The sequence below is a fragment of the Buteo buteo genome, chromosome 9, assembly GCF_964188355.1.
Source record: "Buteo buteo chromosome 9, bButBut1.hap1.1, whole genome shotgun sequence".
Lineage (NCBI taxonomy): Eukaryota > Metazoa > Chordata > Aves > Accipitriformes > Accipitridae > Buteo > Buteo buteo.
Window position 1 is genome coordinate 9,975,836 of NC_134179.1, and position 25,722 is coordinate 10,001,557.

At 42.9% G+C, this 25,722-nt stretch overlaps 1 protein-coding gene across 5 annotated transcripts in view; it reads left to right on the top strand.

The window, feature by feature from the left end:
- Positions 1-21,421, top strand: part of ANAPC1 (anaphase promoting complex subunit 1) — a 33,974-nt gene extending 12,553 nt beyond the window's left edge. For 2 of the 5 annotated variants that reach the window (XM_075035315.1, XM_075035318.1), the window contains exons 20-47: positions 693-841; positions 2,504-2,582; positions 2,690-2,726; positions 2,833-2,903; positions 3,033-3,211; positions 5,909-6,135; positions 7,382-7,500; positions 8,041-8,312; positions 8,637-8,871; positions 10,069-10,160; positions 10,330-10,464; positions 10,630-10,712; positions 10,864-10,942; positions 11,472-11,546; positions 12,311-12,387; positions 12,623-12,713; positions 12,804-12,857; positions 13,162-13,355; positions 13,733-13,819; positions 14,333-14,450; positions 15,313-15,390; positions 15,829-15,896; positions 17,558-17,696; positions 18,089-18,175; positions 18,746-18,841; positions 19,218-19,416; positions 19,902-20,036; positions 21,068-21,421. In XM_075035315.1, coding sequence (XP_074891416.1) covers positions 693-841; positions 2,504-2,582; positions 2,690-2,726; positions 2,833-2,903; positions 3,033-3,211; positions 5,909-6,135; positions 7,382-7,500; positions 8,041-8,312; positions 8,637-8,871; positions 10,069-10,160; positions 10,330-10,464; positions 10,630-10,712; positions 10,864-10,942; positions 11,472-11,546; positions 12,311-12,387; positions 12,623-12,713; positions 12,804-12,857; positions 13,162-13,355; positions 13,733-13,819; positions 14,333-14,450; positions 15,313-15,390; positions 15,829-15,896; positions 17,558-17,696; positions 18,089-18,175; positions 18,746-18,841; positions 19,218-19,416; positions 19,902-20,036; positions 21,068-21,183 — 3,371 coding nt within the window. In that variant the 3' untranslated portion in view covers positions 21,184-21,421. The other 3 variants (XR_012651580.1, XR_012651581.1, XM_075035319.1) reach the window with 3 other exon arrangements.
- The last annotated feature ends 4,301 nt before the right edge of the window (positions 21,422-25,722 follow it).

A 25,722-nucleotide genomic window follows, 5' to 3' on the forward strand; every position in this document is an offset into this window, starting at 1 on the left:
AAACAAGAATTTTTGAGGGAACGATGGTTTCATCTTGGCAAACTCCTAGCTCAGGCTGGCTGAGAAATCTTAGCAGACAACTGTGGAAAAGCCTGGTAGTGGTATGTGCCCTTCTTGTGGAAAGTAGCACTAGGCTGGCAGGCTCTTGGTTTATAGTTCACAACAACTAAATCAGAGCTGAAAGCACAAACCTCAAAGTTAAAATAAGGCCATACATTGTTTGTGCACCTGTTTAGTGTCCTACCAGCTGGAATTTGCTAATCGTGTAAGACAAACTACTGTTTCTCCTGACCAAAAAAAAAATATCTCATAGCATCGCTCAGGCTTTGCTATTCATGTTTGTGGATAGTGAAGGCAAAGAGGTTATAGTTAGGTTGTCCTCTCACTTTAGCAGTTTAATGTTGTTGAATTACAAGACTGTTCCACTGAGGTTTTTGAGTATTACTCTGTACTTACTCCTTTTCGCTGTGGGCTGAGATAATTTTTGTTCTTGAAAGACAGGTGTCTCAAGTTTTCATTACTGTCTAGCTATAAACTTCCATCTAAGAGGAGAGAGATGTGATCTGTAACGTTTTGGGGAAATACTGTGTTTTTGTTGTTAAAAGAAGTACTGTAGGGCTTACTTTGGGAATAGTGGAGAATTATTGTGCATTTGCCATGAACTCAATGTCATTGCTGTTCATATGATTAAGTCCAAACAGGTTTCATGCACCATCCCTCATTTTTTTCTGCTGAGCCTCCAAGTATCTTTCAGTGGCTGAGTTCCTGTCTGAAGGGAGAAGGAGTACAGCCTTATCCTTACTTACCAGGAGTCTGTGAAAGGAGCAAACTGGTAGTACTGGTACGTACTTTGGTAAAAAGGATATGTTTTATTCTGTCAGCATAGCAACACTGTGGCCAGGGTTTGCCCCAGCTGCTTAATTTCCTGTGAGTGAAGTGTCCCCAGTGGGAAGTCAAATAACAGAGGGTTTAATCATACTGTGTGGAGCAATGGGGGCATACTGGAGGGGTATTGAGCCTGTGATAAATAACTCTGCTGTAGCTGTACTGTTTGGAGACTTAAGCATCTCCAAGTGTTGCTACTCTGTACTTAGTAGACCTCATCGGTCTGCATGAAATTCTCTTGAGTATCCCTGCAGTGTAGTAAACTGTGCAGTGTCAGCCTTTCCACAGGGAGAATAATATGTATTTAGGAGAGAGAAATCCCTGTGAGTGCCCTCTTCTCTTTTATTACTTTAATATTACTGAAGGGTGTGGATGGATTTTCGCAGGTGGGAGGAGGTATTTGAGGTTGGGTAGGAGAGCTTGTGAGTGCTGAGTGCATAGCCTATGCTTCACTGCTGCTTTTTTTTTTTTTTTTTTTTTTTTTTTTTGTGGTTTGCAGTAGTGGCATGTGCAAAGTAATAATGTAACTCAGTTAACTGTATTTCGTGAGTGAGAATTTCCCGGCTTTCTTCTTGGGCATGCATCAACATAAATATTTAGTCGCATGAGTAGTTATAAGTGCTGATGTTATCTTCTGGTCAGCCTTGCTCACTTATTCACAAAGCATTTATGGAGAAAACCTGCCAATACAGGGTTTGAAGCAGGGATGTTGAGCCTGGGGTGGCTGAAGAGCAAAGCAGGGAGGAGAGACTCTGCTCTGACCCAAGTGTCCAAGATTAGTTGCAGAGTCACTGATACAAGCTGCCAGGAGTCAGCCTGTCCTCTGCTTCAGAGTGTGGAGGGTTGAAGCAGCAGCACTGAAACTGTTTAAAGTGCTGAATCTTTCACTTAAAATTTGCCTCTGCATTCAAGCTCTGAAGAGCTGTAGCCTTTCCCTCAGGCTATCACCTGTGTCTGTCCACCCAACTCGTCTTTCCTCCTACCTCTATGTGACTTGCCTATGGGGAGGTCAGAGCTGGCGTCTCAGCAGTGTCTCTTACTGGAAGATCTTAATGAAAACCAGAAGATTTTTACCTGTGACTTTTGCCTTTGGCATGCCAGCTTGTCTGGCAGTATGAAAAAGTAAATAGGGTGACAGATCACTTTGTTGCTGGCTAGATAGCTGAAGTGGACTCTGCTTTGAATGGGGAATAACTTTTCGCTCAGAGTCTTCACAAAGCAGGCAATATTCAAGGTGTGGAGAAAACTGAGTGAAAAATGGTGTCTGGAGAAGATGTGCGTGTTTTGCAAGAGAAATTAAATGAAATATGAGCAACACGGGAAACATGACTAGGAACATGTTTTTCTGTTTCAAAGATCTTTCTCTTCTTACCTTTGAAACAATTATTAGGGAAAATTGAGTTGTTTCAAGATTTATTTTTTCAAAACTTAAAGTTAGAAATCTAAAGTGTAAGAGTTTGTTACTTGCTTCAGTTGTTTCAATCTCCTTTTACTAACAATGTTTTCATAACAGCCCTGTCCCACTGTTTAAGTTAACTCTTCTGCCTATTTTGATAGGCAGTATAGCAGCAACTGTACACTGAGTGACTTTGTATTATGGTGTCTTTTTCCTGTCCAGAGTGTGGTTCTGTACATACTTGGTGATGAGAATGCTGTATCTAATGAAGCCTCCCATTATTTGTGCAAGATTACATCAGGTAATGATGCTTTGATACCATCATAGTATCTCTTAGTGTCTTGTGCTTGTTATGTGCTGTACTTTTGCTTGGAGAATGTGGAAGTAATGTGGTCCTGTTTTTCCTAGGACAACGAAAACAGCAAACAGAACAGGATGACAGTCGGTATGGGGTTTTTTTAGTATTATTTTAAACTCTTGAGTTTTTGACTTTCTGGTGACTTTTGGACTAGCATTTATTGGCTTCTCCTTTATTCACCTTTATTTTACAGATGCAGTTTCAGCCACAGCACATCTGTTTCTAGCCTGGCTGAAAAGTTAGTTATTTGGATGACAAATGTTGGTAAGAGCAGCTTTTACCATTATGCAAAATGGTAACAATCATAAATAATAGTCTTGTGCTTGCATAATATGGAATACACTTTATCTAGTTTTGATAAAATAGTTTATTTTTTTCCTTATTAATTTTAAGGGTTCACCCTAAGAGATCTGGAGTCTCTCCCCTTTGGTGTGGCTCTTCCTATTAGAGATGCAATATATTATTGCCGAGAGCAGCCTGCCTCAGACTGGCCAGAAGCAGTTTGTCTCTTGATCGGGCGCCAGGATCTGTCCAAACAGGCGTGTGAAGGGAACCTGCAAAAGGGTAAATCTGTGAGTATGGGCATAAATGGATTTCACGATACTGGGCATTGGACAGAGCACTCTGTTCAGAAACTTCCCCACCATCTGCTGATGCTCTGGGCAACAGAAGGTACAGAATTCAAGATTGAGGGCAACACAGGATTTACATGCATGTGAGGGTTTCAGTATAAAAACCAGCATCCGGCACAGGAAGAGTACGTGCATAGCTGTGGAAACTGTCAATATAAAACAGATTTTAAACTTAATTTAGGCATGGTGCTCAAAAGTTTTGCCTACAGAGCTATTTGATTGCCTCCGTGAGAAGTCCTCCTCTCCAAAATGGCTGCACCTTTGAGAGGTGTTAGAGAGGTTTTGATACTCCATCCAGAGACTCTGCCATCAAAACAGCAATGGCACAAGGAGAAGAAAGTTGGAATTTGTCAGTTTGGCTCCTTCTTGGGTTGGCATGGCTGGCGTCTCCCTCTTCTCTGGAAGAACTGGATTGCTTTCTGAAATATACTTTTCATATTGCTCTCTTTTCTCAAAAAGGGTTTAGTTATTTGTATCCTGAAGTAAAATGAAAAAAAGCATGTGGTGTTTTTCTCTGAAACATTTTCTTCTGATGGTGGGAATCACTAGCATCTCATAGAGTGGTAGCTCACTTAAGTGTCTTGTTGAGGACACTCTGGAAGCCAAAACTCTTCTTGAAAACTGGCTAGTGGCATACATAAAATCACTTAATAGTAGCAGATTGTAGCCTCTTCAGAAGTCAGGAAGAGGGATTTGTAGTCTCAGGTACATCTCAGTCAAGATCCTTTTTGATGTCTTAGCTTTGGAAATAATATTAAAATTACTCCAATTTTTTATAACAGGCTTCATGACTAACTGTGTATCAAAAAAGTTAATTCATTTAGCAGAAAAGCAAAAGAACTACATGTTCAAATCCCATGTCCAGCCACTCATTAAAAATCCATTTTATTTTCTGCTGGTGAAATTTTGCCCAGCTGTAACAGTACTGAATCTTAAAATGATGATAAATTTGATTTTATCACTTACTTTATAACAATGCCTCGAATATATGTTACCTTAAAAGGATAAAGTGATCTTCAAACACCAAATTGTTTGTCATTTCTCAGGAGGGCAGGGTGGAGTTTCCTGTTTCAAAACGGACGCTGGCTATATGGGTGGTGCAGTTATGTATTGAGATTTAGTGCGTATTTATCAGAAGAAATTGGTTTTCATTCATCAGCTGTTAATTTACTTGCACTCCTGGTGTCATGTGTTAGCAGTGAGCTTTAGGATGATCCTGTGTTTGATCTAGTCTGTGTGATTCTGTATCTTTCAGCTTGTTGAAATTCTGAGGTATAGAACAGGAAAAATGACCAGTTTCAAGAGAGGTGTGGGGTCTTTTTGTTCCTAGATTTACCATATCAATATTTGTCATCGCTTGCCTTGTTATTTTTTAAATGAATCTCTCATCTATGAAAGATGGAAAAGAAGAATATACTGGCCCACTTTAGGGTCAATGTCTACATTATTCTGTCAGACCATAAGGAAACTATATTCTGTGGGAAAGCTTATTTCTGCAGAACTCTCTAAAAATAAAATGAACCGTCTTTCATCCAGAGTGACAGCATTGTCTGAAGCACGTGTAGGGCAAACAGATTGTGGGCATACTCTGTGGCATCCTGACGTATGCTATCCTTGCAATTCTTGTTGGAGGTCCTGTGCATCGCTTGTGTGATGTGAATAATCAGGAGACGACATTCTTAAACAAGGATTTTGTAAGTCTTGCATAGAAGGAAGGCTTTTCCACAGTGCTTCTAAGCAATAAAATGCTTCAGTATTTTTCTGGTCATGTAGCTCCAGTGTGGAAGTTCAAAAAATGTTCTGGTACTGTGGTGAAACCCGGGTTGGCTGACAGCAACAAACATTTGGAATTTACTGCCATGCAGGCTGACTGTTTTAATAGGTAGCTTGTTTTTTCCAAGGTTTTGCAGGGGGTAATCCAAATTAAAGCTTTGATTCATGAAAACGTCAATGATTAGAAAAATAATGCAGGTTTCTGAACAGAATATGCAGAACAGCAGCCCTGATTGGGTTGAGGGTCGGTAAGTACTGGCAATTCTAAAAGCAGGTTGTCACCAGGGGGACTGTATCTGTGCCTTTCAGAGTTTAACCTCTGTTTTAATATACATCGAAATGCTCATCTAGGTTTCTATTTTTCACTGCTGAACTTGAAGAAAAAACACATATGTTTTCATAGCTGTCAGAGATAATTGTGTAGGCAGGGAGGGGAAAGCCCTTTTCTACTACTGCTCTGAAACAAGAAGTAGTTTTGAAAGAAAGATAACTATTTCATATGTCACCTCTTAAAGCTCCCGCTTGTCAGTCCTTGCTCAACAGCCTTTGCTCAATCTTTGACGTATTTGAGATGTCATCTCCTCCTGTCTTGATAGCTATTTATCCCATTTAGATGTGCAAAAATACTTGATTACAATGTTCAGAAATCCTCGTAGCCTTCTAAATCAACGTAAGGGGTGTGTGAACAGTGTCGTTCATGATTGCAGAAGTGTCAGTCCATTCTATTTACAGACCCATCTCAGTGCAGGTAATTGTGCTGAGTGCATTCAGGTTGTGGTGCTGGTATTTCCTGGCTTTCTGAGAGTTAGCAATATCCATGTGCACTACTGGAAATTACTTCTCTCCTTTCTCTTTCCCTTGCAGTCTGTGGGCCCAGTACTGTCCTCCGATATTCCCTCTGGAACTGAATCAGAAGAGGATGAGGATGGCATGAATGACATGAATGAGGAAGTGATGTCGCTAATATGGAGTGAGGATTTGAGGGTGCAGGAAGTACGCAGACTCCTTCAGAGTGCCCGTCCTGTACGTGTCAATGTAGTGCAGATGCCAGAAGCTAGTGACCATGAATACATAGAAGAGAAAGAAAACCGGTAAAGAACTCTGTCCATTTTGAGCTGTTCCTCACTAGTATTTCACTCAGGTGAAAAATTGTGTGAATATTTTTGGTGGCTTAAAGTTTAGTATGTCTAACAAAACACTGCAATATATTTGATTCTGAACTGAACATTAAAGTAGGCAGGCCTCAGTGAAGGACACACAGGAGAGGGCTGGCTTTCATAATCCAAGTCTTTGAAGCTCAGTGTACATCAAAACTCTGCTGTATTTGAGTTGGAGGGCTCTTGGGACTGGAGCAGCATATGGAAAGACTGTTAGTTTGAACCCCAAACAGCATGTTGAGATCAGTTAGGGTTTGAAAGCAGATTGTAGCATTTTTTTTTCCACGTAAAAAGTATGAAATATAAGCAGGACATGCTCTGTAGAGAAAATGCCTCTGTAGAGATCAAAACATCATCCATCCCCTACCTAAAACTGGAGAGCCCTTTGTTCAGGGTTGCTCTTAAGTCTAAGCAAGGCTTGGGTCAGGGGACCTAGTTAATTCTACAGAAAGCAAGTTCACTGTCCCATCCCTCTCTCTTTTGAAACCTCCTGTTGGAGCCTTTCTATGCCCAGTGGCCTCACAATTGTCCCCACCTTGCTTCTTTATTCAGTTATTTTGGGCATGTTAAAAGTATCTTGTTTAAAAAAAACAAAAGAAAAAAAGCAAACTTCAGAACATCATTAACATGCAAAACACTCTACAGAAGTAGGAAGCTAAAGGAATGCATCAGATTATTGTCTGACCTAACAAGCTGAGTAATCTAACTAGTCTAGAAAGTGTTTCCAGAGTAAATCATAGAGAATTGTGGTCAGCATTCTTGGAAGCACATTATTAATTCTGTACACAGGTTATTACTAGATGTGTTCACTAGTCATAGCAAGATCCCATATGGCAATCAGCTTTGTTTTGCTTTCTCCTTTCACCTTGTTTCCAATATGGCTGCTAAATTGTCCATAGCACAAATTTATTTAACTAGCACCTAGCTTTAAGGGAAAAAATGGTGGCAAGTTTCAACATGATGTCAGCTAAAGTGTCCTTGAGATCAGTCTTGTAAGGACCAAAGATTTGGTTCAAAAGTTTGGCCTGCTAAAAAAGGAAAGACAACATGCTATCTCATAGTTGGGGGAAAAAATAGTCTGTCCAGTGCCTGTTGTCTGTAGGTTCATTTTATATCATGTATTTGGAAAAATTTGCCATATTAAGCAGTTGGCTTGGTTTTGCTTTCATCTCCCCAACAGGTTGTTACAGCTGTGTCAGCGAACCATGGCACTACCTGTTGGACGAGGAATGTTCACTTTGTTCTCATACCATCCTGTTCCAACGGAGCAGTTGCCCATCCCTAAGCTGAATCTAACTGGTATGTTGGTCAGTGTTTTCTTCCAAAGAAATTCAGTATTTAACAGAACATGATGGAGTTTCTTTCAATTGTTAATCCATTTCTTTCTGAACCTCTTATAATTTTTGTGGTATCTTTTGTGTCTTTCTGCAAAGAGTTTCATAGCTTAAGTGTGCTTTTTGTGAAGTAGCAGCAATTTTTGGTTTTGAATCTGCCTCCTAGTTTCTTCTCCTGCAATGGTCAAGGCCAGTGTTATTATCAAACACCGAGACGTTATATCAGGTACATTCTGAGAAGCAGAGAGAAGTGAAATAAATTGCCTAAGAGGACGCAGCTGGTCAGTGTTGGTGTCATACAGGACACAGATACTGCAAAGTCCATATTGCTGGTTTATCTACTATGCTGTGTTTCTGTCTGAAGATACCCAAGGCCATCTCAGATCAGAAGTGTTACCTAGCATGCTGTCTATGTTCATTTACTTGCCACCCTACTGAAGTTGAGAGCTGTTTCTGAAGCTGTTTGGATTTGCCTAATTGCTTTTAATGATTCTGTCATTGGCAGGCCGTGCTCCTCCTAGGAACACCACTGTTGATCTGAACAGTGGGAACATCGATGTGCCTCCTAACATGGCTTGCTGGGCCAGCTTTCACAATGGGGTAGCTGCTGGCCTGAAGATAGCACCTGCTTCACAGATAGACTCTGCTTGGATTGTCTATAACAAGCCCAAAATTGCTGAACTAGCGAATGAATACGCAGGCTTCCTCATGGCTCTGGGTCTCAACGGGCATCTCACAAAACTTGCCACGCTCAATATACATGACTACTTAACAAAGGTGAGGCCTTCTTTCAGAAGCAACAGAGAGAAGTATCTATAGGACTTGAATTCTTTAAACAAAACAAGAAAGAAAAGTCAACAGATTTCTTTGAAATACTGAATTGGAAGTTTACTGGTGTGGGAGAATATCAGAGTTGCTTCATTAATGTTAGTAGTGCAGGACTTTATTTCTGTTTAAAAAATTTTCAGCAGTTCTATCTCTAAATCTTTCCATATTCTGCACAGCTCATTGGGATGGGTGAATGGAACACTGGGACAAGTGTTTCTCCTTTTCTGAACATGTCTGCTTTCTTTGGTCGGTGATATTTGTTTCCTTTCTCAGGGCCATGAGATGACAAGTATTGGACTGTTGCTTGGTGTTTCTGCTGCCAAGCTGGGCACAATGGATATGGCCATTACACGCCTCCTGAGCATCCACATACCTGCCCTTCTGCCACCAACTTCAACAGAGCTGGATGTCCCCCACAATGTGCAGGTGGCTGCTGTGATAGGGATAGGCCTCGTCTATCAGGGCACTGCTCACAGGCACACAGCTGAGGTTCTGCTGGCTGAAATAGGTAGGTGCTAACACTGAAAAAATGGGATGTGGACTGGGAGAGCCATGACATGAATGATTTGCACAATACATCAGGAAGCTGAGAATTTTAACATTTCTTTAAACTGTACATGTGCCACTACAATATTCGCCTCTCGTTTTCCAAACCTCATCTTCTGTTTTCAGAGGAACAGAAGTTGCTGTGAACTGTGTGTTTGTATAGCATAGAACAATCATTGAATTTAGTAGAAGAGACGTAGCTGCATCATTGCTGCACCTAGGTACTTTTTCCATCTGGAAATTTTGTCTGATGAGAGCTGGTCTGGGGTTTCTGGGGTTGCCAGCTACTTGGTAAAGGGTCTGCTGTAAGTACACGTTCCTCCTGACCCAGATGCCATAGCTGCAGAGATCCTGACCCTCTACAGCTTCTGAGCAGATCTATTGCACACTGTATACCCAACGCATCAGATGCTTCCCAGACATTTGTTGTTTCACCTGTCTGTCCATGAGGTAGCCGCTATGGTAGAAAACGGAGACAGAGGCACTGGCTGGGGAAAAAATGCTTTCTTCTTGCAAGGACAGTCTTGTTGGCTCACTAGGTTGGTGGAAGTACATCCATCGTGTCCTAAATTCTCCTATTCCAAGTTGTGTTTAAGGCTTTCTAAACAGTAGTCTTTAAGAGCTGATTCTGAACAGTGAATTTCTGATCTGTATTGTGTCCTCATTCTGTGCATAGTTCTTCTGATTTTATTTGTAACAGTTAAGTTCTTATTCATGTTTATAGGTAACTCTAGTTAAAAGATACTGTATGGTTTATTAAATAGAGAATGGGATAAATTTTAAGGGTGAAATGTTATGTTTCTGGTAATTTGATACGTGTTGTTTTCTCTGGCAACAGCTTTTGAACTCTGCTGGCAGCATTTGGATAGGTTCAGAGGTCTTAAAGTATACACAATTGTATCATGGCATTTTCACTGTGTCTCTGAACTCCAATCATATCATTTAGCAATATATACTGCTTCTGGAGGGGTTTGCCATTTGGTGATGGATGGGTTAAATGACAATAACTTGTAATTCCACCGAGAACTTTCCTGACTTCCTTGAGAAGGGACAGATTTATTTTTTTCTCCTCATTTCATTAGGAATGTCGTGCTTAATTAAACAATGTTTACTTAGCTTGAGTTTTAAAAGATTAATTTTGCTGTTTTGTTTTCTCCAGGACGTCCCCCTGGCCCAGAAATGGAGTACTGCACAGACAGAGAGTCCTATTCACTTGCATCTGGGCTAGCCTTAGGCATGGTTTGCCTAGGGGTAAGTGCCTCTCTTCATTTCAACTGCAGTTAGTAGAAGAATCATTATATATCGGGGTGGGGTAGTAAGAGCTGTTTCATCTTTGACTCCCAACTGCCTTTGTCCAAAAGCATTTTTTTATCTCATATGGGAAGGAACTTCCATATTACTACTTCTCTTCATTCCTTAGCACGGTAGTAATTTGATAGGCATGTCGGACCTCAATGTTCCTGAGCAGCTTTACCAGTACATGGTTGGGGGTCACAGGCGATTCCAAGCCGGAATGCACAGAGAGAAGCACAAGTCTCCCAGTTATCAAATCAAGGTACGTGTTGATGATTTTTGCTCATTTAAGCTGAAATAGCAATAGTTAGAAGTCTGAGAGGTGTGTATCTCGACGCATCAAGTGACTTTGAATGTGTATGCACATCACTACAGGCTGTTGCCTTCCTAGTCAACTGGTCTGAAAGCATTCATTTTGTTTTCACAGGAGGGAGACACCATAAATGTGGATGTTACTTGTCCAGGTGCCACACTTGCACTTGCTATGATCTACCTAAAGACTAATAACAGGTATTAACCTGGAATTGCTCAGACATTTTGCAGTAACTTGTGACAGCATTGTAAACTGCTGTAACGTTGGCTCTGCTTCATGTGGCTTACTCAATTTTGTGCGTTGCTGAAATATGATCTGGAAACCCTGTACCTTTACTGTGCTCTGCAGATCCATTGCTGACTGGCTTCAAGCACCAGATACCATGTATTTGCTGGACTTTGTAAAACCAGAGTTCCTTTTATTGAGGGTAAGATTTTCTTTTGTTTCATTTCTCCATCTACTTAAAGATACTAAAAATGCATCTTAGTTTAATTTTTTTTGTAAATTTTAATTTTTAATCCAGCCCACACGCCAATCATGCAGAATCCTTTAGATAGCTGGTAACCCTGTTGCTCGCCAGCCAAACTCACACCTTCAAACAGTTTCCACTTGTAGTAAGACAGCTTGCTTGTCATGCAGCACTAGAGATAGAATTTATTGAGAAATATTTGAATGATACATTTTATGTGGAATGTTAAATTAAACGTTTAGGTAAATTTTTATAGCTTTTCCCAAATTAATTTCACAGATAAAATAAGTTAGGCCTCAGCATCTGTTATAAGTACATAGTGCTATTTTGTCATTTCTGATATGAAAGCTGAGAAACAGTGAAGAAGCTGCTAGTGGGTAGCTGGATTGTCTGTGTTTCTGGATGCAGTTAGTACCATAAAAAATACCACTGATGTTTGTGTAGGTTTTTTTTCCTTTCTTACGTTTTGGCTTTCTCACTTTTTTAGACCTTGGCTCGATGCCTGATTTTGTGGGATGACATCTTGCCCAATTCCAAGTGGGTTAATAGCAACGTGCCTCAAGTAGGTATTTACATTTAATGTGTTTACTTCCCTATTTTACATCTCACTGTATTGTTCTGCATGTGAACATTTCCGAAGTCCCATGACCTGCACAAAAAAATGCATGTTAATTGTGTTCACGTGACAGACATGACTGTTACATTGGATTCCTGAACTGTTATGGGAGCACTGGGGACTCCTCCCATGCCGTTATGCTAGAAAGGAGAGGATTGAGGAGGGATGCAGCATTTCTGTTCAAGACAGAAAATGGTGCCACAGAGAGAAAGGGATTAAACTTTTCTCCACATTGACCAGGGAGAAGCCAGGTGCAAAATTGCTGCAAGCTGATTTCAGTTGAGCATTAGGAATAACTGTTCAACAGTGAGATCAGTGATATTCCAAGATATGTTGTATGGAATTTTTAAGACCAAGTTAGATAAATAAATATCAGAAATACAGGATGCTGATTGTCTATATGGCCTCTTGAGGTCTCATCCTGTTCTGTTTTCTCTCGTATTTGAGTACACATAGTAACACTGTGCTTCTGACACAATCTTGCCATTGTTTTAGAAATTTTTAAGGGACCAGATCCAGGACCATTGAAAGGTGTCCCTTTTGGATCAGAAGTACAGTGGAGCAATAGCATGTGTAAAAAAAAAAAAAATAACCCAACTTTTACACGCCTGTGAAACAGCCCTGTTTTGTATCTCATATGAACCCTTGATGCCCAGAGTTTGAGTTAATGTTTCCCCTGGATTAATTTTTCTCTCTTTTGCTTTTTATAGATCATAAGAGACAACAGTATATCTCTTCATGCAACAGAGCTGCCTTCATCTGAAGATCTGAGTTTAGAAACACTGGCGTAAGTAACGTAAAAAATTCTTCTTCTGAAAAATGCAGCTGAACTCTTTATAGACATATCAGTATGCAAAAAAAATCTCTCCCTTGATATTTAGGGAATTTTATTCTCCATTTTCTGTAAAGGATAAGTCTTTCTTTTCAATTTTCCCTTTTTTAATTATAAAGGAGTTTGTGATGTGTATTCAGATGAGGAAAAGAGAAACATTTAGTCATTTCCTGTTTATGTTGCTTATTAGGCAAGCTCATGTCTACATCATTGCTGGAGCGTGTTTGTCACTGGGATTTCGATTTGCTGGTTCAGAAAATCTGGCAGCATTTAAATGCTTGGTAAGAGGTTTTTATTTTTCCCTTCGATTTCCATAGAGCTGTAACTTATCTTTTGTATCTGTATTTAGTACACATTTCTTTTCTTTACAGTACAAATATGCAACAGATTTCCTGAAGTGTTTGTCAGCACCAACAGCTTCAATAGTAAGTTCTGTCTAGTTTTCTCTCAATGAAAAGGAGGCTTTGTTGTGTAACAAACTTTGATTACCCTCACCAAAACCTTAATGGAAACAAAACTATCCCTTTTACTTTTCTATATTGCAGACTATTTATAGAATGTGGCAGGGCTGTGAATCATTTTTGTTAAGGACTTTGCTGGTTCTCCGCTCTCCCTCATTCTGTGGAATGTGGTTTTTGAACTCTGGGGTAGAAAGCAGCGTGTTAGACCAACCAGAAGTGTGCATTTGACCACAGAACTGTAATAATGCCTTCCCTATTGTACTTGAAGACAGGTCACTATAATCTCGAAACATGCTTGAGTGTCTTGCTGCTGTCTCTTGCGATGGTGATGGCTGGCTCTGGAAACCTGAAAGTCCTTCAGCTTTGCCGTTTCATGCACAAGAAGACAGGTGGAGAGATGAACTACGGGTTCCACCTGGCTCACCACATGGCTTTGGGGCTTCTCTTTCTGGGAGGAGGAAGGTAACTTGCCATTTCCAAAGACAGTTTTTCTTCCTTCTTTCAATTCTCCTGCAAAAGCTGGAGCAATTTACTTGATTTTTTTTTTTTTTTTTTTAAAAATAACATACAGATGCATAAAGACCTCTTCTATTGCAAATGAAAGTCCTGTTTTCTAGATACTGCATTACTTGAATGCCATAGGAATGTTTCTGTCTTTTGTTTATTTCCTAATGCTACATATTTATTTTCACTGCTATAGGAGCACATTTGTAAATTCCTTGCTTGTATGCGCTTTGCTACAGTCCTTCCCTTCCCTGGGACACCAAAATATTTTGAACACCTTTGTGAGTGGCCAGCCTTTGTTAGCACTGAAACTAATAGATAATGTTTTTCTACAGATACTCACTGAGCACTTCAAATTCTTCAATTGCTGCTCTCCTTTGTGCTCTGTACCCTCACTTCCCTGTTCACAGCACGGACAATCGGTAAGGGTTTGCTAGGGTTCATATTTCCTTAAGCTAAATCATCCTCTTAAGAAAGAGTTATCTAGAAGCAAATGATCTAGAATTTTTACCTAGGTGCTCTGTAAATAAATTTTTTGAGGTTTTAAAAAAAAAAAAAGTGGAAAACAGAAGAAATAAGTGAAGATATAAGATATGGCAGTGATCTTTGATCAGTGAGGAAATGCAGGCAGGTTTCCTGAGGCTCTACACTGTGCTCCTGTGACTTGACTGTTCGAGTTTGCTCAGCTGAAAAGATTTGCATGCAAGACTTGTCTGTTTATGACTTTCAATTAGTTTTAGTTAGGATTCATTAAGTCCTGTTCTGTTAGCTAACCCATACATGTTAAAAAAATGTAAAATCTACTACATTACTACAAATTTCTCTTTAGTTTGATCAACAACTATATTTTGTTACTGAGCTGTGTGTAGTTTGGTATTTGGGGTTTATTCCCTGCCTGTACTGCACAGTGCTGAATTCCTTATTCCCACACGCAGGTACCACCTTCAGGCTTTGCGTCACTTGTACGTGCTGGCAGCAGAACCAAGGCTCTTAACACCTGTTGATGTGGATTCAAACACTCCTTGTTATGCACTGATAGAGGTTACGTACAAGGTAATGTGTCTGCAAGGCAAGAAGGAGCAAAGGCCTTTGAGAAGGTGTGGGAGACAACTGAAGACTCTGATATACCAAAGGCACGCTATTTTCATTGTTGTGGCCAGCAGCCTTGGGTTTGTTTTCAACTTGTGGTGGAGGCGAGCCAAATTCTACACAAATAATTGAACGGTTGTGCTCAGCCCACTCACACCTTACACGTACTTTGATGTCACCTTGAGAGCAGAATACAGGACAAGTAAAAGGCACCACAAAGTCTTCAGTCAAGTGTGTAATGACTGACCCAGTGTCATAGTTCTCCTTTTAAAGAGGAAGGACTTTCAAAGGCACAGAGGTGGTTGGAATCACCTGTGGTTTTAAAAGCCTTCTCCTAATTCTGCTGAAAGAGGCAACTTAGTGTTTCTCCTTAGTGCTTCCATTATTTGTCTTTTGGGGAAGAGTCCTTTTTGCAGGATTTATTTTGTACATGCTTACGTGAGACAGGTGATGCTCATGAAAGGACTGAAGAAAGGGTTCTTGGCATTTCAGGGGAGAAGAGGTGCAGCATGGATCCCCTGTGGTTCTGGCAAAGAGTTCCTCACATTCCTAATATAGTTAATTTCTCAAGCCTTCAGAGTTCAGCTGAAGTGTGCCTGACTTGCACAACCTTATGTGTTGATCCATCTGTGGGAAATGTACCTTTAATTTAGGTTTATGTTTCCTGACATTAAAGACGATGCTAAGTCATGTATTTACTCAGAACTCAGGAACAGAAACTGACTGACTTCTGCCAATGGCGTTGCTATAAATGAAATGCACGTTTTCTTTCTTTTCACATGAAAATGAGCTTTACTAATATGTGAATAATGGTGGCATTTTGAAGGGCACACAGTGGTATGCAGAAGCCACCGAGGAACTGATGGCACCCACACTTCTTCCAGAGCTTCACTTACTGAAGCAGGTAAAGGAAGTCTCCATTTTAATAAGGAATTTAATCACCCAGTTTGTGCTACAAACAGTGCAAGAATAGAGACTTAGTGACTTTCCTTTGATTTCCCTGTCCAACCTTAGCCAGGCTCTGGATAATGCTGTCCCATAGCAATGGGTACAAAGACAATTCTGTCTCTGTGGAGCATGTGTTAAATTAACCTGTGTGCTTCTCTTTGGTCTTGATCATAATGCTTTCAAGATCTGATGTCGCAGGGAGTTCCTTGTACCAGAAAGCTTCACTGTAGGAGAGACAAAGCTATGTGCTCTTCCTTCTGAGTTTTCTGTGTGGGTACCACTATAAAAGGACATGTGCTCTTGTAAGGGCCCAGAAAGAACTGTAGGCTTGTGTAAAAAAGTTTAATTTTATGATTCTGGTTATATCTAGTAATAAAAATGCTTACATTGACAGATCAGAGTGAAGGGACCACGTTATTGGGAATTACTAATAGATCTAACCAAGGGAACGAATCATCTAAAGTAAGTATTCTTTATAATGCTTAACTGAATAATGACCTTGTAGTAATATCTTTTTTAAGGTTGGTTGTTTTTTTTAAATCTCCTATACTTGTAACACCTACAGTTTGGAAAGAAGTCTGCTTTTGATCGGTTCACTGTTGTGCATTTGACAGCACTTTTGGGTGAAGAAAGAAACTGCGTGGCTGGTTTCACCTATTGATGTGAATAATTCATGCAAAAACAGGGCAGGGGAAAACCTGATAGTAAAAACCGCAGATATTGGCAGCAGGATTGAGCAGTACCAGAAACCATCTTATACTCATGGTTTTAGTTTAGTTTTGAGTTGATATGATGTCATGTTTCCCAGACTGTTGATACAGTAGTTAGCTAACTGTTACTGCTTTGTGAAATACTATTTTTCTCATATTACGTGAAGTATACAAAGTACTGCTTACTGCATTTTAACTCTCCATCGGGCAACTGTGAAAAACAGAAATCTTACCGGAATACAGTATCTGTGGGTAAAATCATTCTCATCTTTGTGCTTAACAGCCTACAGTGTAACTTGTCACTGTGAGTAGTATAGAAGCAGCCAGCTGCATCTTTCATCAGTAACATGGTTTTTCTAGTTAATTTAAATGCCACTATTGAGATTAAACTAGGCACTGCAATGCAGCATCTGTTGGTCTGTGCCTTTAAAGATAACAAACAGGACTGAGGCAGAGTGCAGATTCCTCCAGATCAGGAGCCAAATGCTGATACATCTGCTGCACCAGCGCTGGCAGAAGCCAGCTTTGTCCTTCTGGGTTGAGCCTTTACCACACTTGAGCACTTGTTTGTCCAAAAGAGCCTTCCTGTGCTGCTGCAGCAGAAACCAGCGTGGGTGACTGAGGAACTTGCTGCCTTTGGGACCTACCTGTTCTCTGAGTCTCCAGATGCTTTGAATCTGTCAGCTCTCGTGTAACAACATCTTGTCCTCAGCCCTTTAAAATGGTAGGAACCTGGCCGGCAGTGTTTTGGAGATAAATGCGCATGTGAGAAATAATTTTCCCTATCTTACTACGCGTGAATTGCTGCTATATTGTTATGCTAAGCAGTTAGTTTCAGTACAGATAATTTAGTTATTTTAAGGGTGCCCAGAGCCTACAGTTAATGGCACAACTGATACTCTAAATCAGGTAAACATGCAGCTGCTTTGCAATAGTGTGACTTTGAACTGCTGCACACTTCTGTTTGTAGGCTTGGTCAGGAATAGTGGGGTTTTGTTTGGGTTTTGTATTTTTTTTAAATTTTTTTTCCTAACATGGAGAAAGGGCCTTCCAGCATGCCTTTAAAGCTGTGGATACCAACTTGCATGGTTTTCCTTGGTGCTGGGAGTTCATCTTAGAAGAGTCTAATAAGAACCTGCAGTGGCTTCAGGAAGTTACATTCCTTGTATCAGTAGGCCTCATGCCTTTTTCATCACCATTGCCTGCCATCACATCACGGTTTGATAGCAGCCTGCCCTGAAGATACCAAGATTTCTATGTATACGCAAGTGGGGCAGGGCTTAAATAATCAGGACAAAGCCTAAATGGGGGTATTATCTCATATGAGCTGTTGGGAGTTCAGGTTTCCTTTACAGGTCTGCCTCATTGTGCATATGTATCAATTTAAAGTAGGCACTGGTGTTGTTATTTCAGATCAATCCTTTCAAAGGGTGGTGTCTTGTATGTGAAGCTGAGAGCTGGGCAGCTCTCCTACAAGGAGGACCCGATGGGCTGGCGCAGTCTCTTAGCACAGACTGTTACTCACCGAAACTCTGAAGCTCGGGCATTCAAGGTATCGCTCCCAAACTGGTTTCCTGCCATTAATGCTGCCTCTAGAAAGGTTGAAGGAAGCACAGCAGGTCGTGCTGTGTTAATTTATTTCCAGCACCTAGCTCTGCCACATGGTTATGAGTACTGAAGTTACTTGCTTTGCTTGAGGGAAAGGAAGTCTGGTGGCTTTCACAGGGCATGTGATGAGCTTAAGCTATGAGCAGCTATGTGAATGTATGTTTGTCATGGGTAGACAGAAGTGTTGGACATGTTTTGCCCATGATACGCTTTAGGTAGGTTACAATCTTCTCACTTGTGTGCTGGGGAAGGAAAGGTTGGGTATAAATTGCTATTACATTTGTGCAGTAAAATCAAAAAGTTCATTTTAAGAGTGTGTTTTAATCTGTTTTTTAGCCAGAAGCAATTTCAGCTTTCACTTCTGATCCTGCTTTGTTTTCATTCGCTGATTATTTTTGCAAACCAACTGTGAACATGGGCCAGGTATGATGCTTAGATGTGGACTAGCATGGTTTCTTGTTTGCATGAAGAAAAGGTGGGAAAAATGTTAAACTGAGGAACAGAATTCAGTCCTTCAAGTGGTGGGGACAGGGAATATTCTAAGGGATGTTTTGTAATACAAAGGTGTAAAACAGTGTTGACCCTATAGTTTTTGTTGAGTTTGTTTGGTTTTTTTCCCCATTGCTTACATCACAGTTGCTGTTAGTTGTATACACCAGTTGTATTCATTGCAGAATGTGTTTAACAAATACCGAGAGCCATGTTCAGTGTCCTGAAGCATTTGGGTGAAATCGCTGCAGAAGGGTTAGCGTGTTTTGCACTGTATTCCTTTGCACGAAATTACTTAAGGGAGGGAGTAAAATATAGCTGCATTATGCCTAGTTTTAATAAGCCCAAGAACGAAAGCAAACTGTGTAGCATTGTTAGCTATTGCTAATTTATGCAATGTCAGTGCATGGGTTAACTTTAATGGAAGGAAATGTGAGCAATGCAAGAACCTGAAATAAATTGTATCTAGCATGTGTGCTTTGTTAAACATGTGTCTTTTATCAGAAACAGGAAATCCTGGATCTTTTCTCCTCGATTCTTTATGAGTGTGTTACTCAAGAAAATCCAGAGATGCTGCCCACATACATAGCAATAGATCAGGTGGAGTAAACGCCTTTTTTTTTTTTTTTTTTTAAATTATACTTTGGCATAAGAGTATTGTTCATTGCTTGTGATTTTCTTTTTTTTTATTATTTTTTTTTTTTTTATTTTGTAGAAGACAGAAGGGAAGATATATTAGTGAGCTTACAGGGAGATAGCAGAGATTTTAAAAGCAAATTGGAAAATAATCTAAGTTAATGAAAACTGAAATTACACCAGAAGCATTAGCTGGCAGTTTTTCTCAGTAGGTGCTCAGAAGGGCAGTCCTTGGCAAGGCGGGGGGGTTAGGATTCACTTATTAATGTTTATGACAGCAATGTTTCTTTCCTCCTCCAGTTCACGTTCTCACTGTCACTTTGTATTTCCCCTCTGCTAGGCTGTGAGGAGATTAGAAAGAAGAGAAATGTCTGAGACATTTGAGCTATGGCAGATAAAGCTGGTGTTAGAATTTTTCAGTTCCAGGAGTCACCAGGAGAGGATGAGCAGGAATCCGAACCGAGGACTCTTCATGAACTCTGAATTTCTGCCTGTGATGAAGTGCACTATCGATAACACTTTGGATCAGTGGCTTCAAGGTATGGAGAAGATAACTTTAATCCTGCAGCTGTAATTCAGCTTTCTTGTCTTCTTGCTGATCTGGGTTGACTTTTGCCTCAAAAGTACTGAAAAATTATAACTGAAGGGAAGGCACTTGCATGTTAGCATAGAACAACTTGTTTTCAGTTTGGTGTGAAACATTCACTGAAGAATTATGTTTGACTGTATTGGTGGGAAGTTTAGTTAACCTGGAAGGTTTTGTTTCCTGAGGAACGTGCTTTCCTAATAATGCACTGGGAGAATTTTGTAGGAGTAAAAGTGAGGGGTGGTGACAGCAGATAATAGGGTGTAGGGTGGCCATGGCAGAAGGAAGAAGGTTTGCAACAAACACCTAGCCCACCTTCTGTGGGGAGATGGAGACACTTTTCAGCGAGCTTTTTCTGTGGAAATACTGTTGTCTTGCCTTTCTGTTTCTTCCCACAAATGCTCCCAAAATTTCAACAGTGTGTCTTGTCTGTTACAGCTGGAGGGGATGTGTCTCTGCATTCCTACCTAAGTGGGCAGCCCACAGAAGAATCTCAACTGAGCATGCTGGCTTGCTTCCTTATTTACCACTCTGTCCCAACGCCAGGTCAGCTGGCAGCTGGAGGCTTGGAAGGTAAGACTGGAGTGCAGGACAGCACTCTGGACTTGCGTGGACACATGCTGCTGGGTTTGGCCTTGCATACTAGGAGTAGTATATCCTGCAAATTATATGACAGCGTGTGTCTCCTCTAAAAGCAGTTCCGTTGATTTTTTTATTCTTTGTTAATTGTCTCGAGTCTGGACATAAAAGGTAGAAAATTTATGCAGGACTAAAGAAGCCAGATTTAGCCTATATAAAAAAAAGTCTTGGCTTTCTCCTGACCTGCAGGTAGCAATGTTCTCGCAGGCAGTAGGACCAGATAAGATGAGCTGTGACAGGGGAAGGCATTCTTTTTGTTGGGCTAGCTGTATCCCGAATGTCCTTAAATCTCTTTCCTATAAGCACCTAGTCAAGCAATCACCTCTTCTAGGTTTCCAGTGGTAATCTGATTTAGGATCCAGGGAAATTGTGCACCCTTTCACTAGGCAGCTTTTCTCGTGCCCTCCATCAGCCCAACCTGGGGATGTACCAGTCCTCCTCTGCTTGCCTAAGGTTTCTCAGGTTGCAAAAGAAATGCAGCTGGGGAACTCTATGGCTTGCTTAGGGGTGTGGCAGGAACATTACCACCTCAGTGGTGAGAGGAATCCATTGCTGAAGGCTTCCCGGAGGCCACAGCCCCCAGCCCAGGAGTCCTGTGCAGGTGATGGCACCCTGAGCGTACAGGCTAATGTGTCTTGTCTTGGATGTTTTCCAGTGAGGTGCCTGGGTATCTGTTCAGGTCAAAAGACCTTTATGGAAATCTTGGTTTTCTGTGTCCTCTCTACCTGTTATGTGCCTCTGTTCTGGGAGTTCCTGCCATCTTAATTGAATTTGAGATTTCTTAAAATTCCAATATAAAAATTCACTTTTTAACCAGCATTGCAACAAAATGAGTAGCAGTGAGCACATCTCCAGAGATACACTCTGAACGCTGGCTGGCTCTCCTTCTTCTACTGACAGTTCTTCTGTTGGGCAAGCGTTACACCAATGCGTGCTCATTTTCTTTCTTTTTTTAATCTCTTTAGGAAGCACGAGTTTCTCTGAGCTGCTTTTGAAGTTCAAGCAGTTGAATATGCCAGTTCGTGCATTACTAAGGCTCGCTCCTCTGTTACTTAGAAATCCACAGTCCATGGTGCTGTAGGTCTGGGACGTTTGTTCTGCGTGCGATTACTGAACAATAGAGCCAGCTGTGTGTTGTTTCATGCTTTTCAAAAACGTACAGGTAAAACGTACTTGATTTTGTAACTTCTCAAACAACACAAACTTCAGACTTGTCCCTGGATGTGGTGACTATGACCAGGAGTTATTTATAAATTGTTACAATGAATTAAAAAAAAATTGTAAAAGTGAACTAATAATAAATTTACTTTTGTAACTAAGGATTGTTTATAAATATGTCTTTTTGTGGTGAGTTCTGAAAATGCCTTGGCTGGGAACCATACAATTTCCTTGTTTTTATAACCTCTTAGCTTGTGAAGTATCTTAATCCGCTTCCATGAGGTACTGCAGATTTTAGGAGATAGGCAGCCCAGAAGACACCAAACTTGCTTTTCCTCTTGGGTCTCAGGCTGGAAGGGAAAGCAAGCCACCTGCCATGCTGCTTGCATTGTGCCAAGTACGCTTTTCAAGAACTGGCATGATCTTTCAGTCTCATTCATGCGATTATTTTTTTTTTTTGTCTCATAAAGGCTACTGTATGTCTCCTCCATAAGCGTACATACTCTGTAAGTGTAAATTGCTCTGCTCCGACTCATCTGTGACATACTCACTACTGCACTGTTTACATCTTTTTTTTTTTTCTTTTCTTTTCTAATCTTTGTTCTGCAATTAGTCAGTGGCTGCTGAGAAAACACCTGCCTCCACTATGTTACGTTATGTCTGGGCAAGAACTGAAACTAGTTACAGACAATTTAAATAATGGGGCATTCGTTTGTGTTTCCTACATCTCTGCTACCCTGCCTTATGTATTTCCCCAGAGCACTGAACTTGGAGCATGGCTGGTTCCGTATTTGTGCTGGGCAGGCCAGGCACTTAATTTTTCATGAAACAGGTGGAGTTACTCCAATAAAAGCAGCCAGAGGTTGAATGATTACTACTGGAAAAGCAGCCAGCCCAAGCTGTTGGACTCTGCTTATTCTGAAGTTTCAAATTTGATCTTATTCTGTGGGACTCGCGCTGACCTTGGTCCCCCCCCTTTTTTTTTTTCCAATCCCTCAAGTAGGGGGAGCCAAAGGATTTTAGGGAGGGGACAAATGGACAGAGCAAGAGCAGAGTGACTGTGAAGAAAGCAGAAGTAGAAAAAATTTTACAAACCTTCTAAGTGTTGTTAAAAAGAACATTTGACATGCATTAACCAAGGTTTTCAGTGGCTTAAGGTGTACTGAAGGAATGACATGTGGGCCCCATGACAAATCCCACCCCTCTCCCCTTTTTTTAAGCTGTTCAGAAGTTGATCCAATTTCCTTAGGCACCCACATAGGGAAGTCAGTGTTTTGTTTCAGGGGAGGTGAAGTTTTTAACCCACGTGATGGACAAAGAACTCAAAGGCTTTGGAGCCGTAGCTCTGGTGCCAGCCCCCTGAGCTGTCCTGTTTGGGGGTTGCACAGGTCCCTGCCTTGATGATGGGAAGTGAGCGGATGGGTTTTCTCTGCAGGCGTGAGCTCTGGCAAGTGACCTGGGGGTGACGGTCTCCTGCGTCCTGCTGCTGGCTCTGGGTCAGGACAGGCGTTGCAAAAAAGAATGAGCCTGACACAACACCCTCACGGGTGGAGCGGCAACAGCAAGAGGAAATCAGATGTGTCCTGAGGGAAGTTCCTGCGCAGAGTGCATAGGAGATGTCTGGGTTCTGGGGACAAGGGTTTGCCTTCAAGATTTTGGAAAGGAAAGGGAGCACCTTGCAGTGCGTCTCTGACTCTTGGAGCCTGGAGACATTGGGTTTAACAAAACAAAAAAAACACCTAGTCCAAAGGTACCTTCTTTGTTATGTGAATTAAATAAAGCCATTAACAAGTGTAGAAAACCCCACTTGTGCCATGAGGTCTAGCTGTGTGGTCCTGGCCGTTCCTTCCCCTGGGGACAGTGGTTCGTGCCAGGCTTGGGGGTGCACATATGTCCTCTCTTGCTGCAGCTCGGGGAAGTTGTTTTCTTCTGATCTGGGGAAATGTGAAGCATTAAACTCTTCACAAGGCGAATGAAACTTCTTTCCCTAGCAATCCACCCTTGACTTTTCTGAGGACGAATGTTTCCTAGCCTCCTAAAACCCCTACCACAAACACAGAATGACTTGCCCCGGTTTAGCTCTGTTACTTGTTTTGCCCTGTGTGTGCTGTGGGAGGAAGAGCAGAAAATGCAAATGCTGGATTTTGAGTGAAAAGCTGAGAAACCTGAACTGAAGCTGGGCTAATGCCTCTCACTGTCCTGGATAAATGGGGTTTTGTCCCACGTTCAGAGGAGTTTGGGACAGCAGTCTGGCAACTTGGGGTCTATGCTCCTGCTGGCATGAGGCTGATGCTGCTTGGTGGCTCTGCAAGCTGGAAGATGAAGATGAGTTTGACCACAAACAAAATGAAGCAGCAAGGCAGGCTTTAAGCAAGCCCCTGCAAGGAGGTGCAAAGGGCAGCTTCCCTGGGGCTGGAGGAAGGATCTCCCCGTGCAGCCGGGGTTAGGATACTTGCAGGTCCAGCCTGATGCCAGGAGCACAACACGCCGAGGGCACAGGTCTACCACCTCGGCAGTGCCCTGCCTGCCGTTGCTTCAGCCTCGGGGGTAGGAAGGAGAGCGTGTGGGTGTGCATGTATGTGTGTGTGAGCCTCTTGAGCTGCATGAAGTCAAGAGCCGAGAGGCTTCCTGTTTCCTTTTTAAGGTTTAACAGAATTTGAAAGCAGCCGCTGTCGTGACCTGGACCAATGATCTGGGCAGAGCGGCGGCGGAGTTTTGGCTCGGGGTGCCTGGCGCCCGTTACGAATGCCAGCTTTGCTCTCCCGGCCCCACGTGGAGCCCCCGCGCTCCCTCCGGCCCTGGGGGGCTGCCTCCACCCCGGGGTCCCCCAGCCTGCCAGGGTAAGGTGCTATTTACTGCTGCGGACGAGGCTTTGCAAGCGGTTTAAAACACTGGTTACTTTAGCTGCTAGCTGTGAATTGCAAAAAATATGTATGCAGTAGACTTTGCAATGCCTTGTGCTCCTCGCGCTGCCGTGTGTTGCTTGGGCCAGGCTCTCACAGAGTGAATATTTTAAATTTTGCGTATTTAAACTTTAAGTGCTGGCTGCTGGTTGGGGTTTGGGCTTTGCCTCATCCCACTGTGGGTCCCTGAGCACCCATGGAGTGTGTGCTGCCCTTGGGCGCAGGGGAGCTCTGCTTGGGGAGCCCTGGCTGCGGTGGGGTGGTGGGAGGACTTGGGGGGTGCCCTGGGATGTGCGGGGGACAAGGCAGGGGCAGGGTCAGCACACGGGCATCCCACCTTCGCCTTTCCTGGTGCGATGCCCTGTGCCCAGCATCCCAGTGCCTCAAAGCCTCCCCCAGCTCCCTCGCAGGCTGTCGCTTGCCCCTGCCGCGGGTGGGCGAGCACCCTGCTGCCAAGGGGACCCATCCAGCCCCCCACCCTGGCAAGCCCCAGGCTGGGGGGTCCTCGGCACAGCCCTGGGACCCGCTCCGCTCTCTGCCTGCGGGCAGTCGCAGGTGGGAGCCGGGCTGCTCGGCCCCTTGGGGGGCTTTGCGGAGGGCAGCAGCTCTGCTCAGGCATGGCACAGAGATGGAACACGGAGGCTCTCTGCCATCTATCAGCAGCACCCAGGGGCCTCTTCATCCCACGCCGGGGTCCCGTGCCTGGATAACTGTGGGGGGCAGCTCCCGGCGGGAGCTTGGCGCAGCTGGGGACGGAGGCCGGGCTCCTCTGGCGTCATGCCTCGGTACCCAGAGTGCTTAGTCACCTTTCTGGGGTTTTATTTTTATGCTGTGCTCGCAAGCTGTTTGCATGCTCTCCCTTGGGCTTTGGGCGAGGAAAGGCAGCAGTGAGGTGTCATCCTGCTGCTCCCGGGGTCCCACCACGCAGGACCTACCGGTTTTTGCCACGCGAAGCAAACGCATCCATCCAATGCATCCCAAGCCACGCTTGCTTGGGGCCTGCTCGTGTTTCCCTATGGCTGTCCTGGAACTGAGTGGCTCTGCGAGGGGTTTAGCAGCCCAAGGGATGCCTGTGGGAGCCTGGGCTTCCCGCTCCTGCCCTTTTCCTCGCTCAGCTTTTGGCCTCGGGGACATCCCGTGGCAGCATGTTCCCTTTCCAGCCCTACGCAGAGACTGTTTCCTTTCCTTGGCGTTTCTTTTTTTTTTGCTTTTAATCTCAGCTGGTTGCACGCTCGGAGGTCCCTGCCATGGCCGTGGGGGGAGCACGACTTCTCCAGCCCATCCCACGGACCACGACGCCAGCTCGGCTGCCCCGTGCATCGCCCCGGGGGCTTTGCCACCGGCAGCGGGGAGCGGAGGTCCCCAGCACGGTGGCCTCGTGGCTGCTGGAGCGCGGCGCCTGTTCAAAACTGGGCCTGCCCCATCGCCGCTTTCCCCATCGCCGCCTTCCTTGCCAAGTTCCCTTTTTTGACAGGGGTGCATAGTTTTTCGGCAACAGTGACCTCTGTCGGCACCACCGCCGCCACCGGGGTCCGGTGCCACCGGTTTGGCCCCCGCTA